A 21003-nucleotide genomic window follows, 5' to 3' on the forward strand; every position below is an offset into this window, starting at 1 on the left:
TTTCCGCATTTTACATGTTTATTATGAACTATATAACCCAGCATAACTGACACACTAACTTGGGACTACAAATATTAAATGGTGGCACATCTCGAAAATTATGATAGGTGATGGAGCGTGCATAGTTAACCAACACATCAATGTGAGATTCTAACTGACCTCGAGTGAGTCATGCAGGTTTGCATGATTATTCACATCTTGATTATGGGATTCGGTATTCCAATCACAAATAGAAGAGCATAATCTGAGACTAAACATGTCATTGATAAGATTCAATGAATCTTAAAAGATCTAGGTATTTCATATTAAAATGAAACTGGTAATTCGACTTACCAACCTTAATAAATTTACAACTAGATTATAACATCCCCTTCTCATTTCGAATTATATTTCGGATGCTAGCATTGAATATTAATTTTGGTTAAAATATTAAGGATTAATCAACTAACTAAAACTTCTCTCTTAGCATAGATGTATGGAAATGGTGATGATTTAATTACTCAACATTATACTCCAAATTCAAACGTCACTCTCTTATCGATTTTGTGAAAGGAAAAGCTTACTAGTCCAAAATACATGGACTGGATGCGCAACCTTAAGAGGACTCGTCTCTATAAGTATGCTCTCAATGAGAATGAATCTTTAGACAACCTCATTAGAGTAAACCCAATGCACAAAAAGGCAGCAAAAAGCAAGATATCATGGACACGATCTCTAGGGCCTTCTTATGGATTATATGGACATACAGGAACTGTTTGATCTTTAATAGCAAAGTGAAAAACCTTTTTCTTCTTTCTTTTGAAGTGAAAGTTTTAGGGTTTTTGGCTTAAAAACAAAGCTAGGTGGGGGAGATCTGTCTTCGGACTCATGGGAACATAACCAACTCTACTATAACTTATAATTTCAGCTTTCTACTGTTTTTTTAATAACGTCTAATTGTATTAAAAAAAAGCTCGTCATAGTCGATGCTAGTGGTACCGATTTATCTTGCATGTATTTTTGGAAATCATCTAATAACTCAAACGATATTTTGGTCATTTTCAATCAAGCAACGAACCAAAATCTATGTGAAGTACTGAAGTGGAGATAAGATACAAGAACCTAGGCGAAGCCCAATATACATAACGAAAACTGGAGCCTTTACATGCGAGAATGGACGTCATTTGTTCGACACTAATAAATTTTATCCCAACTCCTAAACAAGGGAAAACAAATTCAAAGATTTATTTATAAGGCCAGAAGCTAACCAATATAATTGAAGTACTCAAATGATGCATCGTTTTTGTCATTTTCCAACTAGCAATGAACGAAGCAATGTTTTAAAAACCGGTTTGAACTGGCCGATCGAACTGGTTCAACCGGGAATCGGGGAAGGGAGCGGTTCAACTATCTCCGGTTTTATGTCTATTTCTGAACCAATCGAATCGGTCGGTTTTGACAAAAATCCGATTGAACCGGTTCAATTAAAATGGTTGAACTGGTTAAATCAAATAAAAACACATGTAATTGAAAACTTTTGCATGACAAACTTTGGTATTTTTTTCACATTTATTAAAATTTTTCTAAATAAAAACACAAATAAATGTTATAAAGTTTTTTGATGCGTTTATATTCATTTAGGACTTTATTTTCTTTTCAATGCACGTGGATTGATGTAAAACTTATGGTTTTAGATTATTTTAATGTATTTAGATTGATCTACAACTTGTTTTCATGTGTATTTTAATGGTTGAACTTGTGGACAGCAAATTCTTGATTTGTGTACGTATGTATGTCAGTATGTGTATGAAAATACGAAAAAAGATGAAAATTATAGAAACCGGTTTACTCAGTGGTTGAACCGAAAACCAATAACCACACCGATTTAACTAAAAAACTGATTTTTAAAAGGTTGGAACTAGGGGTGTGTATGTGGCGGTTTGGTTCAGTTATTGGTCAAAACCGAATCATAACCATTATGATTTGTTAATGCATTTTGGTAGCCGTTGGGTATGATTAATATTGGTTATGGTTAATGATTTTTCTCGGTTAACGGTTTTGGTTAATGGTTAATATTGGTTAACTATAATATTCAAAATAATATATATGGCGAAAGTATATTGATATAAAAAAATGAAAACGGAATACAAAAAAGTCACCGACATCAATATTTGTAGCCTAGCTTATAATAATATTATAAAATGTGTACCTTTGATACTCAGAGTGAGATAAAACATCGTCACATTCAAAATAAAATACATTTAATAAAAATATAAAACTTTAAAAAATTGACGTTAATAATTAATAATTTCATATATTGATAATTTATATTAACATTAAAATAAAGTCAAACATTCATACGTGTTCAATGCGATTAAATCCAAAACTATAAAATAAATTAGCCAAACATTTATATTATGTTTTATCCGGATAAAAAAATTCAATCACTCATATACATTCAATGTGATTAAGTCAAAAAATCTTTCGAATAGGTCTATAAAGTCAAAACAATTTTTGATTAGGATTAACAGTGTGAGAAGCGTCCATTTAGGATTATGAGTGTGAAGATTAAACTAATTATAAATAATGTTTAAAAATTGTAGAATTAGCGGATTAGGAATTACAACCTTAGTGAATAATCTAACGAATGGCAAGATTGAAAGATTGTGTGTTTACGTGATCAGTCTTTGATGGTTTGTTTGCTCGTCCATCTCCTAATAAGTGAAGATTCAATACAAGAATACCAAGCTACGGCGACGACACCTATCCCGACGCCGATAGTCGTCGCTACAGGTCTACCTATGCCGACGACAAGTTGTCGCCATAGCTTTTGGAACGTTTGACCAACTTTCTTTGACCGCAATATCTGTGCAGACGACAAGTCGTCGCCATAGGTCCGGCGGGAACGACGAAAATATTGGCGGTAATATGAAAATATATACCGACGACGTGTCGTCGGTATAGGTAGCAAAAAAATGACTTTCTATTTATTTTTATTCCAAGTGCCAGAAAAAGGAGAACGACGTAGTTTTTGGACATCCTATGCCAACGACAAGTCGTCAGGACAGGTTTTTTAATTTACATTTATATTTATATTCCAGGATTAAGTAATACGTCGTCGTTTATGTCAACCCTATGCCAACGACATGTCGTCGGCATAGGGGTCTACCCTAAAACAGATACGCAGCTTTCTTTCATTTGCACGCAGCGATTGTTTTCTGCACTTTCTCCTCCCAAGCGACGAAATCGAGTTCCCAGCTTCAATTTCCGATGATTTGTTGAATCCAATGTCATTTCTACCCTTAATTTGTTTGTTATTGTTGTTTGATATTGATTTTTACCCCTAATTTGGGGTTTTTTTGTGTGTAGCAACCGGTGGTGAAGCTCCACCTATCTATTGACTGCCTCACCTTCCACCACCTAGTGTTGCCGTCGGAAATCACCACCAGCCACCACCTTGCTTCTTTGACTAGCAAAAAAAGCAGAACATCGGTTTAATTCCAAAAGGTTAGTTTTTTTTTTCTAATTTTTTTTGAAATTGAAGTTGAATTGTGTTGAAATTGTTTGTTGTTTGTTTATATATATATATATATATATATATATATATATATATATATATGTGTGTGTGTGTGTGTGTGTGTGTGTGTGTGTGTGATTGTGTTGTATATATACGTGATTGTGTTGTTGTTTGTTGTTTTTTTCTAATTGTATTGTTTGTTATATGTTCGGGTTGTTTGATGGTTGCTATAGAGTTTTTATTCAATTTTTTTTTGTTTGGTTTGCAATTTATAAATTTGCATAATGGTCAATTTATAAATACTAAAACAAGAATAAACTCTGACTATCAACAAGGTTTCCTGTTAAAGTTCCTGTTACATGAACTTCCAATCATAGCAATATACTTTCAAAGTACACTGCTATAATACGTGTGAAAGTTTTATTGTTTTTGAAATTTTCGTCATTGTGACATGTTTTGCTCCATAGGCCAAATATTCTTTTTAATTCAATTATATGGTAACATTCCAGGGGCATAATCGTCATTTTTTTAATAGGTCCATAATTGTTATTTTTTGTTTAGGGGCATAATCGTCATTGTTTTCCATCTTACTTTACTACTATTATATTTCTTAATGATTTGTCTATTTAAAGGTTTTATTTTTATGGCAACCCATCAACAGATCTTGTGTTTGTTGTTGTGTACATATAAAGAGAAATCTGAAATTTATGTATATCGCCCTTAATTAAAATTGCTTTCTTATCATTTTAGTCCTTCAACCTTACTTATTTTTACAATTCACTTTTATTTTTTAATAACCATAAAAAATTAACCACAAAACAAACTCGAAATCCAATTTAATAGTATAGTTTATACAAGTATAGTCTTTATGATTTTCATCCATAAATTCTTGTGTAAAGTCCAACTAATAACACAATTTAACAATATCATCAAATATTAATTTGTAAAAAACATAATATAGTATATACATCAAACGTACTCGAATAATGAATATTATTCCAATATAAATCATATTAATTTATTCTATAGTGAATATATAAAAAACACTCACAAAAAGATATTCATGATTGAATCCAATATGGTAAAAGATATTCAATAGCCTCAACCGACCCAAAATTCATAAACAAATTCATAACTCTAAAATTTATCTTTAACAACATGTTATATCTTAACCCTCATGGTAACCCAATTTAAGTTTAGTACTCCTAGTTAAATATTTATAAATAATGAAAAACATGAATCTATAAAATGTAGGGTTTTTGTGGAATACACCTAGTTTAACCGTTGGTAACCGGTTTTAGGCTGAAATAACAAAAAATAAGTAAAAATTTGATTTTTTTTCCAAAACAGAAAAGTCAACATATAAAGTTTTTTTATATAATAAACATATTTTATATTATAAATTTTGTTTTGATCACACATCAACAAACGTTACTAACAGCAACATAAAAAGAAAATATAAAAATATTTAAACTAATAAAAGTATGTTTATTGAGAGTAAACAAAATACATAAGTATTTAAACTAATAAAAGTACATTTATTGTAACTATGTATACAATCTAATTTTTTATAATTAAACAGTAATGACGATCGATAAGAGTTGGATTCGGGAACACCGAACGTCCTCAAAATTCTTGGAAGGTCTTAAAAACTTTATGGAGATTGCTAGGAAACATGTTGACTCTGAAGACAAAGTGCATTGTCCATGCGTAAGGTGTGTGAATATGTATCGACAGCTGTTGAGTACGGTTTATGCCCATATACATGACCGTGGGTTTCTAAAATCGTATACTATATGGATTTATCACGGTGAGAAGCATTCTGTTTCGGATTTGGGCTACAATTCGACTCCAATAAACATTCCAACAAATAATGAAATGTTTGATGTAATTGATGATGTTATTGATGGGTTTTAACCATAAGAACTTTCCTATGTGCGCATGCAAAACCCTAATGCTTGGATCTAGGCTTTCTAATAAACATGCTTTGAATCCAAGACTTCTAATTACTAATTAGGTTAAATTACAACATTGAAACAGATCTAGAATCATACCTTTGAGTTCCTTGTTGATCTTGAGGTCTTGGAGCTTCTAGAGTCACAAATGTCACTCCTCTAATGGCTTACAAACACCAAAGCAAGGAGGATGATTTGGGAGAGAGGAGAGGGGAGGAATTTCGACCAGAGTTCTCTTACTTTAGGAGATGTGTCGAATTCCCCATGCCATAGGGTCTATTTATACTTGTAGACTCCTTAAGGGTTACAACCTAAACCCTAATTGGATAATCTTCTCTTAAGGCTATCCAAATCCATTCCTTAGATATCTATATGGACGATTTTAGCTATCCTAAAACCCTTAGAATTCGTCCAAAGCATATCCCAATGGATTTACAGTCTAAAGCTTAACTATCAAACAATTGACAGTTTATACCCCTTTATTTAATTAATCTCTTTAAGTCACCAAATTAATTCTAATTAATTCTATGACTTATATTAATCAAATAACAAATATATTATTCATTATAATATTTACTCTCTCTCAATAAATCATCCTATCAAGTTGCTATGGTGAAGGCAACCCAAAAGGACCATGCACAACCGGGTCAAGTACTTGCCCAATATAGTTGCAGCCTTAGACACTATTCCAACAGTCTCCCACTTGGATAAGTCTAGTAACTATACAAGTACAATTCGGTTTGCAATCGTAGCTCTCAAAGACGCTGTCAACTCTGATCTAATCAATCTTGTCCTTTAGATAAGGGAACGTACAGTCCTCTGTTAGATATCATGCTGACAATCCTATGGAATGGTCAGTCAAGCATTTAGGTTTCTCGATCTCTGATTTATTTGACATAGAACTTAATCGAGCACATCAATTCAGTTCTGACCGGGCCCGGCACATAAGTCAAATCAAATCATCGAGCGACCGAGATATCACTTTTACCTTCTTAGATAAAGGTTACAGATAAACTTCGACTTATATGCATTTACTTATTCATTAACCAACTATACACAACAATACGTTTTATAACACCAAGTTACTGATGCGTTTTCGTATTATCAATGTACAATCAATTAACAAATAATAAACCATATATCTAGGTTTTAAGACTATATGATATTATCGTCTTGCGATCACCTTTTATATCATATTCCATAAGGTGATTCCAGCAAGCGCGGGTTTATTCCAATGCTCAAAACTAGTTCATAAGCACTCATGAATGTTGCATCAATCCTTTGCTATGTCTAACACCATTTAGACATTCTACACACCAATTCATGACAATCTTCATTCATATCTACTCCCAATATATGAACGATTGTGGACCATTTGAATAATTCGATTATTCCTAACAAACTCAATTATTCTGGAAGTCAAAACATGCAAAGTGAAACAATAGCTAAATAATTAACATAAGATAGTAACATTACTCATAAATAAAACTCCTTTATTTAATCATCAAATGTCAATTACATTTATCTATTACACGTTTCTAATACTATCTAACCTATGCTAATATCATCCTTCAGCCCAATACTCCTAGCATGTTGCAAGTGCTTAACCCTACTCAGTCCCTTCGTAAGCGGATCTGCAGGGTTATCTTCTGATGATATCCTCTTCACTACGAGTTGTCCTTCTTCTACACGATGTCTAATGAAGTGATATTTTCTGTCGATATGTCTTGATCTACCATGATCCCTCGGTTCCTTGGTCAAGGCAACCGCACCTTCGTTATCACAGAAAATCTCCATTGGCTCCTTTATGGCAGGTACAACTCCAAGATCACCGATGAAGTTCTTTAGCCATATTGCCTCCTTCGACGCTTCGCTCGCTGCAATGTACTCTGATTCGCACGTTGAATCAGCTACGGTTTCCTGCTTGGAACTCTTCCATGTCACTACTCCTCCATTTAGGGTAAAGACCCAGCCCGACTGCGAACGGTAGTTGTCCCTATCGGTCTGAAAACTGGCGTCACTATACCCTCGCACCTTCAAGTCATCACTCCCTCCGAGGACTAAGAACCATTCCTTCGTCCTCCGAAGCTACTTGAGGCTGTTTTTCACCGCAATCCAATGTGCTTTGCCAGGATTCCCTTGATATCTGCTAACCATGCTCAAAGTGAAGGCTACATTAGGGCGAGTACAAGTCATAGCGTACATGATTGAGCCAACTGCGGAAGCGTATGGTACTCGACTCATTTCCGCTATCTCAGCTTCGGTACTCGGACTTTGAGTCTTACTCAATTTGGCATTACTTTGTATCGGTAGTTCTCCCTTCTTTGAGTTTTCCATACTAAAACGTTTTAGTACCTTCTCTAAGTAAGTATTTTGACTAAGTCCAATTAGTCTCTTACTTCTCTCTCTTACTATCCTTATTCCCAAAATGTAAGAAGCCTCTCCGAGGTCCTTCATAGCGAAGCACTTCCCGAGCCAGGACTTAACCTCCTGCAGAGTCGGGATGTCGTTTCCTATGAGTAATATGTCATCGACATATAGAACGAGGAAGCTTACTATACTCCCACTGGCTTTGACATATACACAAGATTCGTCTTCGCTTCGTACAAATCCAAACTCTTTGACTTTCTCATAGAAGCAAAGATTCCATCTGCGAGACGCTTGCTTAAGTCCATAAATGGACTTCTCAAGCTTACACACTCTATCCGGATGCTTCGGATCCACAAACCCCTCTGGCTGAGCCATGTAAACATCCTCAGCCAACTTTTCGTTAAGGAAAGCGGTCTTGACATCCATTTGCCAAATCTCATAATCATGAAATGCGGCAATTGCTAGCATCACTCTAATAGATTTAATCTTCGCAACTGGTGAGAAGGTCTCATCATAGTCAACTCCAAGAGTTTGAGTAAAGCCCTTCGCGACCAATCGCGCTTTATATGTGTGTACGTTCCCATCCACGTCGGTCTTCTTCTTGAAGATCCATTTGCACCCAACGGTCTTACGTCCGGGCACATAATCAACCAAATTCCAAACTTGGTTATCATACATGGATTGGATCTCGCTATCCATTGCCTCTTTCCACTTTACAGACTCCGGGCCTGCCATGGCTTCCTTATAGCTATTAGGTTCATCAAGATTTACTAGTGTACCATCACTAATATACGTGTCCCCTTCGGTAGTAATATGAAAGCCATAAAACTGGGGATGAACTCTAACTCTATCGGAAAGTCTAAGAGGTATGGATTCGTCAATCGGTTCAACCGGAGTTTCCTCCTCGGATTGAATGCCAGCGGTAGAGGTTCCTTCATCTATCGATTCTTGAATCACTTCAAGTTCGATTTGCCTCCCACTGTCTTCTTGGCTTATGAGTTCTCGCTCTCGGAAAACTCCTCTCCTCGCAACGAAGACAACATTGTCCTTCGGTCTATAGAAGAGATATCCAAAGGATGTCTGCGGGTAGCCGATGAAATACATCGCTCACATCGAGGTTCAAGCTTGTCGTGAGTATCTCGTCTTACGAAAACCTTGCAACCCCAAACCTTAATATGTGCCAACGAGGGAGCTTTCCCTGTCCACATCTCGTGAGGTGTTTTGGCAACCTTCTTAGTAGGGACTCGGTTAAGGATATGGGCGGCAGTCTCTAAGGCATACCCCCAAAAAGAGATTGGTAGCGAAGCACGACTCATCATAGAGCGAACCATATCCAATAAGGTTCGATTACGCCTTTCTGCCACACCATTTAACTGCGGTGTCCTAGGAGGCGTCAATTGTGAAACTATTCCACACTCCTTGAGATAATCGTGGAATTCAAGACTTAGGTACTCTCCTCCTCGATCGGATCGAAGCATCTTGATTTCCTGCCCAATTGATTCTCCACTTCATTCTTGAACTCTTTGAACTTTTCAAAGGTGTCTGAGTTTTGCTTGATTAAGTAGATATACCCATATCTACTATAGTCATCGGTAAAAGTCACATAGAAGCGGTTCCCACCCTTCGTGGTTGATCTAAACGGTCCACATACATCGGTATGTATTAGGTCCAATAGACCCTCGCCCCTTTCACATGTACTCGTGAAGGGTGACTTAGTCATCTTTCCAAAAAAACAAGACTCGCATGTGTCATCTTCCCTAAGGTCGAATGACTCCAACACTCCATCCTTTTGGAGTTGGGCTATGCGTTTCTTGTTGACATGTCCAAGACGACAATGCCACAAGGATGCTTTATCCATACTAGTGGAAGAATCAATATTCAAAACATCATTTCCTAAGTTATCAACAATCATAACGGTTTCATATATTCCATTACATGGTATAGCTTCAAAGTAAAAGACACCATTTAGATAAGCTAAAATAGAACCATTCTCATTATTAAAAGAAAATCTAAATCCTTGTCTATATAAACCATGAAATGAAATGATGTTTCTAGCCATTTCTGGCGAATAGCAACAATTGTTCAAATCTAAAACCAAACTATTCCTAAGCACTAAAGAATACACTCCAATCTTGGTCACAGGCGACGATCTTCTGTTCCCCATGATTAGATTTATTCTTCCTTGCTCCACATCCCTACTTCTTCTTAGTCCCTGCACATTAGAACAAATGTGATAACCACAACCGGTATCAAGAACCCAAGAAATAGCATGATTAGAATCGTTAGATTTGATTGTGTATATACCTGCGAAAGATGGCTTGATCTTTCCTTCTTTGATTGCTTGCAGGTAATCCGGGCAGCTTCTCTTCCAATGTCCTATCTTGTGGCAGTGGTGGCACTCTGCCTCCTTCGGGTTAGAGCAGGGCTTAGCGGGATCAACTTTGGTCCCACTAGAAGAGGCACCATCTCGGGCTTTCACCTTGCGATAGTTCTTCGATGAAGCTTTCCTCTTCTTTCCCTTCCCTTGTCCAATAGCCAAGACAGGAGCAGCGGGCGGATTGGGAGTAGGTACAACAGACTTGTCTTTGAAGTTGCTCTCAGCAACCCTCAAGAGACCTTAGAGCTCGCTTAGGGTGACCTCTTCTTTGTTCATGTGGTAGGTCATCCTAAATTGATTGTACATCGGAGGCAAAGAGTGAAGCACCATGTCGATCGCCAAGTCCTCACCAAAGTCAACATTTGACTTACGAAGGCGGTCGACATACCTTTGCATCTTTTGCAAGTGCACGGTAAGAGATTCTCCATGACCTATCTTTGCGGAAATCATGTTAGTGAAAATCCCATACCTTTCTTGTCTCGCGTTTTGGTGGTACCTCTCCAATAAGTCTTGGTGCATCTCGTACGGGTACATGTCCTCGTAGGACTTTTGGAATTCGGAGTTCATGGTGGCGATCATGATGCAATGTACATTCGTTGCATCTCGCTCATGAGTTTCAAAGGCGGTGATTTCGGCTGGAGTAGCGATTTCGGTGTTGATTTTCTCGAGCTTCTCATCAAGGACATACTCCTTGTCCTCATAGCGAGCAATGGTGCGAATGTATCTTATCCATTCGCTAAAGTTCGTTCCATCGAAGGTGACCTTTTGGCAAAGGCTCATCAACGTGAAAGAACTAGCAGCAGCGTTGTTTGCGTTCGACATCTACCATTAGAAAAAGGACAAAGATAGATTAGAATAAGAATCCCTAATTATCACCCAATAAGAAAATTAGGGCTAGGATCCAACAATAACATTTACATATTAGAAAAGGGATGTCGTAATCTAACATGCAAATAAATTGAAGGTAAGTGAATGACGATTCACTAATTCTCCATCACAAAAACTTAAACTATTAGTCCTAAGTGTTTTTGAGAATTCCTAGGTTCGGATGAGATTCATTGAAACTATTCAATGGCATGTTTAAATCTTGATATGCCCCTCTCGTTTGTGACTGGGATGCCGAGGATCACAAAGCGGGTGTGAATTACCATGCAAATTCACATGGTGCCTTCATTGTAACGATCACCTATTCGATGTGCCGGTAAACCACACACGCTCCATCGAACTATGATAAACAATGAATCACCCTTTGCCACCTTCGCTTAGAACCAATTAGTGTGCCGGTAAACCACACACGCTCCACTAACATCTTAGCAAGGTGCAAAGTGTAATTTCATGGGATTGCATCAATTCACTTTTCCTAAAGTAACTAAGATTGGGAAATTTTAAAATATGTGTAGTTACTTTGTATTTCTTATTATACTTTTAATGAGAGGATGAGGTTGCCCTATCCTACCCGTTCGGCTAACAACCCTCCACCGATCAAGCAAGCGGTGGGTGTGAGTGTACACCCATTAAGCGCCATTTTATAGGCCGCAACCTTATACCCACCTTATAGATTGGCTTTGTGAATGAGGCCTACTAACGGTAAGACTAACATTTAGTTATACATATATATATTATTCTAGTAATATCATATTAGTACAGGGTTGTATTTTAAAACTTTTAAAATCTAGGGTTTGAAATTTAAGTTGTCTAAATTAAAACTTTTAATCACAAAAGTAAATTTCAAGACATGAGGGCAAGTTTTAAACATTTAAAACATGGAGGATCAAATAACAAATAATTCCAATTAACAATTAATATCCTAATTATCTATATTTGATTTATTCAAGATTTCTTTGAAAGATAATTACCAAAATAATTAAAATAATTAATTAATTATCATATAAGGAAATTAAAAATTTTAATTAGTTGATAAATACCTTTTACTAGATCAAGATAATAGTCATATATATCATAAAATCGGATTTAGGTTGATCTATTATGATTAAGGTAAGTTTCCATAAGATAAACACAAAGAAATCCCGAATCTGGTCATTCCTGACGCCTGGACTCGCCGAGTGCACAAGGGGACTCGCCGAGTCAGGCCTACTCGCCGAGTCCACCTTGGGACTCGCCGAGTCAGTGACTCAGAAACCAAAAAATCGAATTTTGCAGGTTTGTTTCAGTTAATCAAGCAACAATTTAAAGAAAACCAAACCAGGCTCTGATACCACTGATGGGTTTTAACCATAAGAACTTTCCTATGTGCGCATGCAAAACCCTAATGCTCGGATCTAGGCTTTCTAATAAACATGCTTTGAATCCAAGACTTCTAATTACTAATTAGGTTAAATTACAACATTGAAACAGATCTAGAATCATACCTTTGAGTTCCTTGTTGATCTTGAGGTCTTGGAGCTTCTAGAGTCACAAATGTCACTCCTCTAATGGCTTACAAACACCAAAGCAAGGAGGATGATTTGGGAGAGAGGAGAGGGGAGGAATTTCGACCAGAGTTCTCTTACTTTAGGAGATGTGTCGAATTCCCCATGCCATAGGGTCTATTTATACTTGTAGACTCCTTAAGGGTTACAACCTAAACCCTAATTGGATAATCTTCTCTTAAGGCTATCCAAATCCATTCCTTAGATATCTATATGGACGATTTTAGCTATCCTAAAACCCTTAGAATTCGTCCAAAGCATATCCCAATGGATTTACAGTCTAAAGCTTAACTATCAAACAATTGACAGTTTATACCCCTTTATTTAATTAATCTCTTTAAGTCATCAAATTAATTCTAATTAATTCTATGACTTATATTAATCAAATAACAAATATATTATTCATTATAATATTTACTCTCTCTCAATAAATCATCCTATCAAGTTGCTATGGTGAAGGCAACCCAAAAGGACCATGCACAACCGGGTCAAGTACTTGCCCAATATAGTTGCAGCCTTAGACACTATTCCAACAGTTATGGCGGAACAAAATACAAATGAAGAAAATACAAATGATGAAGGACAAGGCATGGACCCAGAATTTGATGCTTTATTTGAGCAACTCAATACCAAGTTACACCCTGATTGTGAGATGTCTTCTTTAAACTTTTTGGCAAAGTTGTTGCATATTAAAGTGATCAATAAATGGACAAATAGTTCATTTGACCAACTTTTAGAGTTGCTAGGAGTTGTTTTCCCGAAGAGTAAGATTCCAACTTCACACTATGAAGCTAAGAAAAAATTGAGAAAGATAGGGTTAGGATATGAGTCCATCCATGCTTGCAAATATGACTGTGCTTTGTTTTGGAAGGAGAATGCTTCCATGCAGAATTGCCCGATTTGTAACGAGAGTAGATGGGTGGACACAACCACAAAGGGGAAGCGAGTACCACAAAAAGTGTTGCGGTACTTTCCTTTGACTCCAAGACTTCGACGGATGTATAGTTCCAGATTCACAGCTAAAGATATGATTTGGCATAATACTGGAAGATCAACGAATGGTATGATGTATCATCCGGTAGATGGGAAGTCATGGCAAGAATTTGATAAGAGATATCCAGAGTTTGCCAAAGAACCTAGAAATGTTCGTCTAGGTTTAGCTGTTGATGGCTTTAATCCATTCGGCAACTTTAATAACAATTATAGTATTTGGCCGGTTATATTGACTACCTACAATACACCACCATGGATATGTATGAAAGAGTCTTTTTTCATGCTAACTTTGCTAATTCCTGGTTCTAGATCACCCGCAAAGGACATTGATGTTTACTTGAGGCCTTTGGTGGATGAGTTGAAAATGTTGTGGTTTGAAGGAGTCCAAATAAGAGATGCATCAACCAACACTGTATTTAATATGCGTGCGATGTTGTTATGGACTATCAATGATTTCCCAACACGTAGTAGTCTATCTGGATGGAGTGGTCAAGGTTATTTAGCATGCCCTACTTGTAACGAAGACACATCTTCCATTTATGTGACCAACAAGATGTGTTACGTTGGTCACAGACGATTCTTGAATATAAACCATAGTTGGAGGGAGAGTCTATTGTTTGATGGTCAACCTGAGACAAGACCGCGTCCTAGAAGATTCAGTAATGCAACTATATTAAAGCAAGTAAATTGTCTCTCTGATCGAATTCCAGGGAAACATCCTGATTATGGGGGCAAAAAAAGAAAGCGCGACGATGAAAGGAAAAAGAGAGAGTTAAATTGGACAAAACGAAGTATCTTCTTTGAGCTTGAGTATTGGTCTTCCCTCGATCTAAAACACAATTTCGATGTTATGCATATTTCAAAGAATGTGAATGAGAGTGTGTTGAATACTGCACTGATGAATGATAAAAGCAAAGACAAAAAAGAAGCAAGAATTGACTTGAAAAATATGGGCATTAGACCAGATCAATGGCCAAAAGAGAAAGTCAAGAAGATGAAGAAAAACAACAAGGAAGAAAACAAGAAGAAGGAAATACTCCCACATGCTTCTTACTCTTTCAAACCAATTGATCGACAACGTTTCTGTCAATTCATTAAAGGAGTGAGACTACCTGATGGTTTTGGATCAAACTTTAAGAAGAAGGTTAATGATACCGAATCAAATTTGGTTGGGCTGAAGTCTCACGATCATCACATTCTCATGCAACGATTGCTACCTATAGGGGTTCGAGCATGTCTCCCACCAAATGTTTCAAGAACAATCATTGACCTATGTACATTCTTTAAAAAAAATTTGTGCACGGTCATTGGATGTTAACGACATGAGAAATGCCAGAACAGAAGTGGTGAAGATCTTATGCAATCTTGAGTTGATATATCCTCCAGCATTTTTCGACATAATGATTCATCTTATTCTTCATTTACCTGATGAAGCCATTCTTGGAGGGCCTGTACACATGAGATGGATGTATCCTTTTGAAAGATATATGAAAAAACTTAAAAATTATGTCAGAAACAAAGCCAAACCAGAAGGTTCAATAGCAGAGGGTTACGTTGCAGACGAAGATTTGACATTTTGCTCTATGTATCTTGAGGGTATGCAAACTAAATTCAACCGTGCTGACAGAAATGATGATCCCGGCCTTCCAAAAAGGCAATTTTCTGTCTTCTCATCACAATGTCGAACAATGTCGGCTAAGAAAATCGCTGAACTTTGTAACGAGGCCAAAAAATCATTGCATTGGTTTGTACTAAACAATTGCGATGAGGATGAGATGAGAAGCTACAAATCGTAAGTTTCTAATCTATTAACTACCTTTTCGATAGTGTTTTAACTATTCTAATTATTTTGTCCCATATTCAGTGAATTTAAATTAGAATTGCCTGAAAGTGATTTCAAAAAGGAATTTCCTTCATGGTTCAAAGAAAAGGTAAGTATGTTATATATTTATAATGTAAAACTAAGTTATTACTTAAACATATAATCTTATATTTCCTTACATATTTATTGTCTCCAAAAAGATGTGCCTACGGACTGTACTGACGAATTAAAGGCGTTGGCATATGGTCCGTTGCGTGCATATTCGTACACTACATGCATAGTATCGGTGTTGTGAATGAGATAGATGTTATGAACAACACTCAATCAACTGATTTTACCTTGGTTGTCGACTTAGGCACCTTACCTATGCAGACGACTTTAGGTGAAGTTGGTGAATCAAGTGTGGTTGCTAGGAGGAATGTTGATCCTAATATAAACGATGACGATTTCATTAACGATGAAAATGACGATGATGATACGTACTTTTCAGATGAAGAAATAAATAATGAAAACTATGACAGTGATGATGATGTTGTACATGTATATTGTTCTAGTGATGAATCTGATTGATGGTATGTTATTGTTATTATATCTCCTGGTTGCTTATAATATTTGTTAAATTTTGAAATGTTGCTTATTTCTAGTTTTATTATATATTCTGAATGTTTATAATATTTGTTAAACAGATGGCAGAAGTCGCGAGGGGACACGGGGGAGACGGTGAGGATAGACCTCCACACGGGAATGCACGCGGTGTACCATCGGATTGCCAATCTTGTAAGTTATATGAAATTTTTAATTATTAGATATATTAATGTTTTAAATTTCTAAATTTCCAATTGTATATGTAAATATAGCGCAAGCGAAGAATGTGAATGTGTGTGGCAAAGGGAGAAACTTAAATTTGTACGATGAGTATGAAAAAAACAAGTGTAAGCCTTTGGAATTGCTAATTGATATCTCCGGGCGGACGTATCGAGTTATAGGGGACAACGGGCAACTGTTTGTCAGACTGATCTCAAATCTGGTGGGATCAAAGGTACCGTTGCATTATCATACTTGGCGTCGTGTTCCTGCCAAGTACAAAGTTGATTTATATCCCGAGCTAGAGGTAAATATATAATACATTTTATATGTATTGAATTTTACACTTATTAAATATTTTTTTACTAATCAAATATGTTTTTCCTTTTGTAGACTTATTTTGATATTGATAGGTATCGGGGCACAAACTTGTGGGAACCCCTTCGAGCGGGTATCCAAGCAGATATGCAAAGAGCTTATCGAGAGCGCAAGTATCAGATGAAAAAACATTTTGATAGAGTTGGTGGATATCGTAATGTGGAAAGGGCAAGAAGACGTCCACCGGATGATTGGACCGCCAAAGCTTGGAACGATATGATTGATTTGTTGTTTTTGACCGAGGAATACAGACGCACGTCGGAAAAAAAAAATAAAGTTACTAGGTCGAAACTTCCACACACAAGTGCTCACGGATGTAGACCGTATGCTCAACGACGTTATTTAGAGGTAATAAAATACATTAGTATTATTTAAAATTGTTATTAACATTTGTACAAATACATTTATTGTTTTTTCACTTATTATAGGAACAAATGGGAATCAAGCCGCAACATATTGAGGGTTGGAGACAAATGCGCTACAAAGAAGGTTCGGGTTGGTGTACAAGTCGAGCAAAAGAAGACTGGGTAAGTGATAAACGAAATGAATATGTTGTTTAAATATATTATTATTAATTATAGTTTCCTGTTTAAGGAATATTATTATTTTTTGAATGTTTAAGTTTAGTTGTTTGTTTTAATTAACGTATGTCAATTGTTTTCTTTATTTTAGGAGAAAATTCAAAATGAATATGAGAAAATGCAAAACGAGGTTGGAGAAGGAGGAGAAGTAAACGAGGAAGAATGTTTAGAACGTGCCCTTGGGACGAGACGTGGACATGCTCGCGGGGTGGGTAGGAGACCAACCGCCAACTTTGGTTTAATTCCAAATGAACGGCCTTCCACTTCCAAATCGTCTCAATCTCAATCCCAATTCGATGCACAACAAATGCAAGAATATTTGCAACAATATAATGCATCATTGGCGGCTTGTATTCCGAACTTCCAACCACCACCATTTCCTAACTTTCTATTCAACTATAACACACAAACAAGTAGCTCTCAACAATTTGCCGAAAGGATGGAAGAAGAAGGAGAAGGAGAAGAAGAAGGAGAAGAAGAAGGAGAAGAAGAAGAAGGAGAAGACGATTATGATAATGATGATTGATGTTTTTTTAGTATTATGAACAATGTTAGTTAACTACTTATTGTAATATTAAACTTGAATTTGATGTTTTGAATTTGAACAATGGTACCTAGTTAATGTATTTCAATTGATATATGCTGCAATGTTTTTTGGATTTGTTAAAAATGCAGGAATGGTAATGTACAAAACCTATAAAGCTAAAAAAAACAAACAGTAGCTATCCCGACGACTAGTCGTCGCTATAGGTCCATAACCATTAACTGATAAAACCCTTTAACGACGACAAGGCGTCGTAATAGCCTCAACTTGTCCCGACGACTTGTCGTCGCCATAGCTATCCCGACGATAGGTCGTCGCCATAGGATTTTAATAAAATATTATTTTTTTTCGTCGAAAATGTCGTTGACAAAATCTGTGCCGACGACATGTCGTTGCCACAGAGTTGGCTATACCGACGACATCTATGCCGACGACTTAACAGACCTATGCCAACACACCTGTGCCGACGACTTGTCGTCGCCATACCCTATCCCGACGACTTGTCGTCGGCATAGGGTCTAAAATCGTCGTCTGCACAGGGTCCGATTGTTGTAGTGATTAATGAATTATTTTTTGAAAATTTAATGGGTCTTAATATGTTTGACTATATTATTCTATGTATAATCTATAATTTTTATATATTAAAATATAAAGTTAACGGTTTGGTTAATAATGGTTCGGTTAACCTATAAAACCATAACTGAACCGTTAGTTATCGGTTAACAAAAATTTAAGACCGAACCAACAGTTTTTAAAATGGTTTGGTTATAATGCATGCATGGTTCGGTTATATCGGTTAATTTGGTTATGGTTCGGTTTTTCGGTTATTATGCTCACCCCTAATTGGAACCAAGACATCATATGTGAAATGGAGATAAGAGACAAGGCGAAGCCCTAAGTACATAAACCCACTAAATTAGATGATGGGATAATATTTGATGGGTAAATTCTATTCGTAACTCCAAATTATTTTGTGAATTTAGTGTACCTTTCATTTGACAATTTACTTAAGCGACAGGCACTTTTTTAAATCTAAAAAGAATCAAAATATAATTATTTCTTCTTTCAATATTTTAATGACAATCCCAGTAAACGTAAGGCACCGATCAAAGTCAAACAAATTCATAATTATCTATTTTAATTAACCTATGGATAATTGAGATGTAATATATGTAAGCGTTGATTAATATCCCACTAAGAGTATTATTTAATATTCTTTTAAACTGCCATTTTAACGTCTAATTTGCATGGTTAGGTAAATTTATGTACTGGATCCATTATCATGAGGAAGTTTGACTTTGTCCTTTGTTTGCTTTGAAACGGCCGACTTTGTTTACTTTTATCACCTCCAGCAATTTTGAATTTCACTAAACCCTCCACCTCCACTAACACTATAAAATGCCTTCTCCCTCGCATCAACAAACACCAATCCAAGTAGTTATCTTAAAACAACACATAAATCATTCTACTAATGGAGTTCTTTTCACGTAAAAAAACACCCCTCTTCTTTGTTATCATGTTAGCAACATTGACCACATTGGCACTAGGCCAAACCCGAGTAGGTTTCTACCAGACCTCATGCCCAAGAGTTGAAACCATCGTGCAGTCTGCTGTTGCAGCTGCTAATCGGGCCAACCCAGGAGTCCCACCCGGTTTGGTTAGAATGTTTTTTCACGATTGCTTTGTTAATGGCTGTGATGCCTCTGTCCTTATTACTGGTTCTGGTAGTGAGAGAACCGCTCCACCCAATTCCCTATTAAGAGGCTTTGAGATCATCGATGCTGCGAAGACTCAGCTTGAAACCGCTTGTCCTGGTGTGGTCTCTTGTGCTGATATTCTTGCTATCGCTGCTCGTGACTCTGTGCTTCTGGTAATTAAATACTAGCTTACTCAATATTTATTTGAATTTAAGCAACGTGCGACGTTGAAATCGTATATTAATTACTATATTTACGTAGCTAGCTTAATCCTTCGTACTTATTTTATTTTTTGAATGCTACGCAGGCTGGGGGAATTGCGCGTTGGCAAGTGCCATTAGGTCGTAGAGATGGATTGGTGTCACGTGCAGCTGACACTGCAAATCTTCCTGCTTTCAATGACCCCGTTGATGTCCAAATCAGGAAGTTTTCTGACAAAGGTCTTAGCACCCAAGATCTTGTTACTCTTTCTGGTAAGTAAACAACAAAAATATAGTTGAAGTTAACCATTGTACGCTTAATAATAAGGAAATAAACTGATGCGTTTCTGAGTTTTATTCTTTCTAGGTGCACACACGCTAGGGACAGCGGCGTGTGCATTATTCAGCTACAGGCTATACAACTTCAACAACACCAATGGACCCGACCCGTCTATTGACACAACATTCCTTCCCACACTCCGAAACCTGTGCCCTAATGGAGGAGATGGTTCAACGCGTGTGGCTCTTGATAATGGCAGCGAAAACAGATTTGACACTTCGTACTTTGGAAATTTGAGGAGTGGGCGAGGAGTACTTGAATCTGATCAAGTGCTATGGGGAAACCCTACAACACGAACATTTGCGCAAAGGTTTCTTGGAGTTAGAGGACTTGTTGGATTGACATTCAATGTTGAGTTCGCTAGGTCAATGGTGAGAATGGGTAATATTGAGGTGAAAACTGGGACTCAAGGAGAAATTCGTAGGGTTTGCAGCGCATTTAATTGATGATGAATGATGGTTTTAGTTTGATCCTTTATATATAATGGCTGATAGGTATAATACCGTCAATATCTTGTTTTTTCCATTGTTTACGTGTGCATTAATCATGCATCTTATCTTATTATAAATTATAAATTGTAATACAATTGGATGGAATTTCTTGTGCGAGTCTCAAATATAGTATAAATCTTTTAATACTAAGGCAATGTTTCATATGCCATAGATTATATAATGTAAATTATAAGGTAGTTATTTATTAATTATAAAAAATAAAAAAAATAAAAAAAAAAAATAAAAAACTGTCATTTTTTATATTTAAGTTAGCTTATTAAAAATTATTTATTATCAGATTTTATATTTCAAATAACTGTTAACATTTCATCTAATTCGTAAAATATAACTTAAAGCATCCATGAATCTGATCGGATCCAATATGGGTCTGAATACAGTCGGTTTAGTTGTAATCTGCTTTACATCTGATCCGATTTTTTTCATCTAATAGTTATGTGGCCAACCTCCACGGCCCAATACGTACATCACTAGTAGCATTGTTGGTTACATTACACCACAGAATATG

General features: G+C 36.3%; 3 protein-coding genes across 4 annotated transcripts; all 3 read left to right on the forward strand.

The window, feature by feature from the left end:
• The first annotated feature begins 3252 nt into the window (after positions 1 to 3252).
• Positions 3253 to 17843, forward strand: LOC111896398 (uncharacterized). Of its 2 annotated transcripts, none has more exons than XM_042898453.2 (6): positions 3253 to 3486; positions 16129 to 16219; positions 16300 to 16553; positions 16640 to 16972; positions 17053 to 17151; positions 17297 to 17843. In XM_042898453.2, exons 2-6 carry the CDS (start codon positions 16129 to 16131, stop codon positions 17729 to 17731), a joined length of 1212 nt encoding a protein of 403 aa, XP_042754387.2. In that variant the 5' UTR covers positions 3253 to 3486; the 3' UTR covers positions 17732 to 17843. The 2 variants fall into 2 exon arrangements, with proteins under 2 accessions (XP_042754387.2, XP_052623418.1); XM_052767458.1 differs by lacking the exon at positions 3253 to 3486 and adding an exon at positions 15736 to 16014.
• On the forward strand, positions 13166 to 14938 carry LOC111896397 (uncharacterized). The gene has a single exon (XM_052767809.1). The coding sequence runs from the start codon at positions 13166 to 13168 to the stop codon at positions 14936 to 14938; it is 1773 nt and encodes a 590-aa protein (XP_052623769.1).
• Positions 17844 to 19160: 1317 nt separating the features above from the next.
• Positions 19161 to 20594, forward strand: LOC111896418 (peroxidase N1). Its single transcript, XM_023892412.3, has 3 exons — positions 19161 to 19619; positions 19754 to 19919; positions 20014 to 20594. The coding sequence occupies exons 1-3, from the start codon at positions 19221 to 19223 to the stop codon at positions 20430 to 20432; spliced, it is 984 nt and encodes a 327-aa protein (XP_023748180.1). The 5' UTR covers positions 19161 to 19220; the 3' UTR covers positions 20433 to 20594.
• Positions 20595 to 21003: the final 409 nt, after the last annotated feature.

This window comes from Lactuca sativa, chromosome 9 (genome assembly GCF_002870075.4).
Source record: "Lactuca sativa cultivar Salinas chromosome 9, Lsat_Salinas_v11, whole genome shotgun sequence".
NCBI lineage: Eukaryota > Viridiplantae > Streptophyta > Magnoliopsida > Asterales > Asteraceae > Lactuca > Lactuca sativa.

Coding starts and splice junctions, on each gene's coding strand:
- LOC111896398 (XM_052767458.1), top strand. Junction 16,220..16,299: donor ACCATCGGATTGCCAATCTT/GTAAGTTATATG, acceptor ATGTAAATATAG/CGCAAGCGAAGAATGTGAAT. Junction 16,973..17,052: donor CTCAACGACGTTATTTAGAG/GTAATAAAATAC, acceptor CACTTATTATAG/GAACAAATGGGAATCAAGCC.
- LOC111896418 (XM_023892412.3), top strand. CDS start 19,221: ATGGAGTTCTTTTCACGTAAAAAAACACCCCTCTTCTTTGTTATCATG. Junction 19,620..19,753: donor CTCGTGACTCTGTGCTTCTG/GTAATTAAATAC, acceptor AATGCTACGCAG/GCTGGGGGAATTGCGCGTTG. Junction 19,920..20,013: donor AGATCTTGTTACTCTTTCTG/GTAAGTAAACAA, acceptor TATTCTTTCTAG/GTGCACACACGCTAGGGACA.
- LOC111896397 (XM_052767809.1), top strand. CDS start 13,166: ATGGCGGAACAAAATACAAATGAAGAAAATACAAATGATGAAGGACAA.